This window comes from Morus notabilis, unplaced genomic scaffold, assembly GCF_000414095.1.
Source record: "Morus notabilis unplaced genomic scaffold, ASM41409v2 Scaffold384, whole genome shotgun sequence".
Classification (NCBI taxonomy): Eukaryota; Viridiplantae; Streptophyta; class Magnoliopsida; order Rosales; family Moraceae; genus Morus; species Morus notabilis.
The window spans coordinates 1,095,318-1,100,415 of record NW_010387635.1 but is presented as its reverse complement, the minus strand read 5'-3'; the positions used below and the strand labels follow the sequence as shown (position 1 = coordinate 1,100,415).

General features: G+C 36.1%; 1 protein-coding gene across 1 annotated transcript; it reads left to right on the top strand.

Annotated features, from left to right (window-relative positions):
- The first annotated feature begins 1,066 nt into the window (after positions 1 to 1,066).
- Positions 1,067 to 4,303, top strand: LOC21409336 (RNA demethylase ALKBH5). Its single transcript, XM_010115057.2, has 6 exons — positions 1,067 to 1,371; positions 1,846 to 2,484; positions 2,701 to 2,786; positions 2,942 to 3,252; positions 3,354 to 3,425; positions 3,533 to 4,303. Exons 1-6 carry the CDS (start codon positions 1,203 to 1,205, stop codon positions 3,798 to 3,800), a joined length of 1,545 nt encoding a protein of 514 aa, XP_010113359.1. The 5' UTR covers positions 1,067 to 1,202; the 3' UTR covers positions 3,801 to 4,303.
- Positions 4,304 to 5,098: the final 795 nt, after the last annotated feature.

Genomic DNA, 5,098 nt, shown 5'->3' with positions numbered 1-5,098 from the left:
TCATTAATCAAACGGACCTTTAAAGGAGAAATATAAAGATGCGATATCATATGCCAACTAATAGCATAAACTTAACATTTATAATTATACCATTAAATTTATCAGTAATATCCTGTCAGATTATTTTTTTCTTTTCGACAGAGATATACGAACATCTTCAAAAAAGTATTTTAGAAGAATATAATATTCTACCAAAATATATATTTTAAATCAATAAAGATGGCATAAATATAAATCTGTGAGATTTTGGTGCATGTTAGTGTAATTTTCTGTAAGAGTGAAATATCCATTGCAAATTTGCAATATGGACAATATTTGCACGATATAGTAAAATAACGTTAATGATATTCCTATTTTTTTAAAACATCTTTTAATATTAGTTATACAAATTTATAACCACCCATATAAAAATATATATATATATATATATGAACAATATTCTTATAAAATGAAGAGATTAACAATATTGTTAAACCAAAATTGCACCTTAAACAAAGAATTTAAAGTGATTCTTTTTGCGTAATTATTTCAATTAAATGTTAGAAAAGTTAAACATATAAGAAAATTTCACCAAACATGTTAAAATATATAAAAAAAACTATAAAAATAAAACCATTAAAATAGTTACTACAAATGTTTATAGTATAATATAATCAAAGTAATTATTTTATATTTTTATTGTTTTTAAAATATCTTATAATCATTTCATAAATTTTCCATACAATGTAATTCTTAACATAATTACTTTTTACAAATTTGGAAATTTTTATTTTTACGCAAAATTTGTTGGCTTTGTAAACATTTTTCCGATTAATATGTTAGCAGATCAAAAGGAATATATATATAAAAAAAAAAAGAATAGAAGTTTTCATACATAATAAAAGATCAAATTAAGCTAAAATGTTTTTATTTTTTTTTATTTTTATTTTTTACCATTAAGTTATAAACCTTCTATATCACGTAAATTCGAGTCCCTCCCCCACCCAAGTACCCAACCTCTATTTCCCAAGTAATTTTTATAAATATCTTTTTTTCTTTTTTTTAGACTCGTCATATTTCTCTCTCCCTCTTTCACTTTCTCTCTCTATCTTCCATACACGCACAAAACACAACTGCTTTTAGAGCGAGAAAGCAAGCGAAGCGAATCAAAGAAGCAAAGCAAAGAGGAGAGAGAGAATCGCCGTTTTTTGTTGACGACATCCATGGCGGACAGGCGAGACGAACCGGCCGATCCATTCCTCGTGAACTACCAGCCCTCCGACTTTAAAATCGCCTCGGAGTTCCTCTCCACATGGCTTCCCTTCCTCTCCAGAGACCTCTGCCACAACTGCACCGACATCCTCTCCCGCCGCATTCGCTCCCTCGAATCAGGTACCTTTACTCTCCGATTCTCGACATGATTTAGCTTTTAGGAAGTGGAAATTTCGAAGCTTTTTCGATTTGGAATTCTCGCGCTCGGTTTTTTGCTTAGATGAATTGTGTTTTAACCTAGGAATATGAATTGGGAATTGCTTGGTTTGTTTTTTCTGCAATTGCTATCCGGATAATTCGCTTCGTGAAAGTGGAAAGTTTGACGCTTTTTGGTTTTTGAATTCACTCGTTCGGTTTTTGCTTCAATTGATTATGAGGCTCTTCACCTAGGAACAGGGGATTAGGAATTGTTTGTTTTGTTTCTTCTCTGGTTGCTATTCGGATAATTAGCCTTGAGGAGTTGATTTTTTGCTTGGGTAACCAGGATTCTGGGTTTTTTTTTTAATTTATTTTTTTCTTTTCAATGCGTTATGCTGAAAGAATTAGGGTTAAACCATACAGATTTGACTTTTGGGGTCTTGAATAATTGTGCAGAAGTTGAGGGTGATTCTGAACAGCCAAATCCGGTTGGGGAGTCAAATGATTCGATGGTGGAAAATGTGGAATCGCGGGACAAGATGAATAATAATCACGGTGAGAATTATGATCGGCATTCAGCAGGCAGTGAGAACGATGAGGCAGATACAACTTCATTGGGTAGTTGGAAAGATGGGGCGTGTGGGTCGCCCGAACATGGACCGGCCGAACATGGACCGGATGCTTCTACAAGTGGAGTAGCAGGTGAATCTCCATCTGTGGAGACCCCAAGCCCTCGGATGTCTTGGGCTGACATGGCCCAAGAGGATGAGCTTGAAGAGGAAGAAGAAGAGGAGGGAGAAGAAGATCCTGATTTGAGCAAACGGGTGGTCAATGTAAATGCTTCAACTGGAGAGTTGAGGATATCAAAGGTTGTAGAAAAACCCAAGTTGACTCGGGAACAGAGGGAGCATATTAGGTTCATGAATGTGAAGCGGAAGAAAGATTTTATTTGCTTGGAGAGGATTAAGGGAAAATTAGTTAACATTCTAGACGGGCTTGAACACCACATGGGTATTTTTAGTGCTGCAGAACAGAAGAGGATAGTGGAATATGTTTACATGCTCGAGGAGAAAGGGAGAAAAGGAGAACTGAAAGGTTAGTTATTGCATAATCTATAACATAGAATACTTGTAACATGTTTGATCGTTCCCTTTTCATACTATTGTGTCTGAAATGGCATAAAATATAATCAGGCAGTAAAAAAAGCCATAAGAATTTTGTTGTCCTTTCTGTTAGGTGTTAGCCTTTAATTTTAAGTTAAGAAGTTTTATGTTATGTGGCATTCTAACTTTACTCGTTGACTTAATGCAGAACGTACGTATACAGCACCTCAAAAATGGATGAGGGGAAAGGGACGTGTTACTATTCAATTTGGATGCTGTTACAATTATGCAACCGTATGTTTTTCCATGTTGTACTAATAGTTTTGAAGTTTTCTATACCAATTTTCTGGTTCATCTTGGGAGGATAGTTGGGCGGTATTAGTATAATTATGAAGAGATGTTTAGAGAAGAAAGCAGTGCTAACTTACAATTTCTGACTCTGCTTGCAGGATAAACATGGTAATCCTCCTGGCATCCTCTACAATGAAATTGTGGATCCTCTACCAGATCTTTTCAAAGTGATCATTCGGAGGTTGGTGAGGTGGCATGTAATTCCTCCAACTTGTGTACCTGACAGTTGCATTGTCAACATATATGAAGAAGGGGACTGTATACCTCCCCATATAGACAATCATGATTTTGTGCGGCCCTTCTGTACTGTGTCGTTCCTTAGTGAATGCAATATACTTTTTGGGTCAAACTTGAAGATTGTTGGTCCGGGTGAGTTCGCTGGTTCGTACCCGCTGCCGTTGCCAGTGGGGTAAGTATGCTATGCTGTGTCTTCTGTCATTCTGTCATTTGCACTTGTTTTTCATTCTGGATTGAAAATCTTAAGTCTCATGACGATGTCGTTTCCTACAGATCTGTACTTGTTTTAAACGGTAATGGGGCTGATGCTGCTAAGCATTGCATTCCTGCAGTACCTACAAAGAGGTAAGAGTGAAGTTAACAATATTTATATTTGGATTTGATTCCTTGGCGCTGATTGATATTTTTTGTTCCATGCCGTTGATGATGTTTTTCTCTTTCTTTTTACTTAGGATATCTATCACATTTAGAAGAATGGACGAATCCAAGCGACCGCAAGGTTATGCCCCAGAACCCGATTTGCAAGGGTTACAACCGTTGTCTTATGAGGCAGAGAAGACTACCAAGTTAAATAGTGAACGTCCTGTGAGGAGACATTCAAACAGAAGAGGGGGTAACATTGATGCTAGGGGATCCGCTGGGAGAAGTGATCCCCGTTTGGAGCCCCGTTACTTAAATCGAGGTCAATGGGGGCCAGGGAACTGGAGAAGATCAGGTTGAGAATCTGTGCTGCTGATGCTGATAAATAACCTCTCTGTTGTTGCATCTGTCATTCAAGTTCTAAAGAGCTGAATAAACTCTTTCGTGATTTCTTCTCATGAGTTTGTCATCAAAGCTTCTTCATCGCTGTTTATTTTAAGAAGCTAACCAAGCGTGATTGGAATTTCATTTTTGTACATCTACGATAGGTTATACCATATTTGGTTTGGTCCCTTTTTTCTTAGACAGGCAATAAAAGCCATTATCTATTCTTCGACCTTTTTTTCACTTGTATGCAGAGTAAAAGGGTGCATCATTCGGAGTATTATCAGTTTTCTTTTTAAGCCTTATTATCAGTTTGTATCACTGGTTATGCTATCAGATTTGTCCTATGAAATTCAGAACCTTTTTTTTTTTCGGGGTGGAGGGGAGAATTTGTTGTACTTATGGTCTCTGGACATGTATTGTCCAAGACATAGAGTTGTAAATTGTAATTTTTAGATATTTGCTTGCCTGAATTTGGATTGTGGCTATCAGTTTCTTCTTTCCAGCAGGTTTTTAATCCATGCCCTGGCAATATTGTGGGATGAAAATTATCACCCTAATGCACAAACCTAATTTAGGTTTCGATGGTAAAATTTAGAAAATAAAAACGCAAGAAAGACGTCTAACTTAGGTGAGGAAAACAAAGAGAAAATGGACGATTTATTTTTTTATTGTCTTTTGTACGTATTTTCTGTATTAAGCTCTCCGCATTTAGAGACATTAGAATTGGTTCTTTAAAGGATCTTAAGTCCTTCACGCCATCCATTTCTTTCACTAATCCCAAATATCCCATCAACCCTTTCTCCTTCCACTTCTTTCTCATCAAACTAGCTCTAAGACCTTTTAGGTTTTTCTTTTCTTTTCTTTTTTCTTTTTTGGTTAGAGAGAAAGAAAGTATATAATCTAGGTAAAGAAAATGAAGAGAAAATAGAGATACTTTTCTCTTATTGCGTTCAGTATATATTTTTTCCCTTCGTCTCTTCGTATTGCAATATATTAAAATTAGGTTTTTAAAAGGATTGGTATTAGAATCCCACATTGACTAGAGATATTGACATGATCCACTTAATAAGCTGAGGACAATCCTTCCCTAACAAGCCGGTTTTGTTAGGTTGAGTTAGGCCTAATATCCTTTGATTTCTATAAAATGGTATCAGAGCAGTCCTAATTTTGCAATGTTGGGTCCCTCAATATCGACTTATTCGCAACGGTTTGGCATGGTCCACGCTGTGCGTGAGGGGGCGTATTAGAATCTCACATTGACTGGAGATATT

Coding starts and splice junctions, on each gene's coding strand:
- LOC21409336 (XM_010115057.2), top strand. CDS start 1,203: ATGGCGGACAGGCGAGACGAACCGGCCGATCCATTCCTCGTGAACTAC. Junction 2,787..2,941: donor GCTGTTACAATTATGCAACC/GTATGTTTTTCC, acceptor CTCTGCTTGCAG/GATAAACATGGTAATCCTCC. Junction 3,253..3,353: donor CCGCTGCCGTTGCCAGTGGG/GTAAGTATGCTA, acceptor CGTTTCCTACAG/ATCTGTACTTGTTTTAAACG.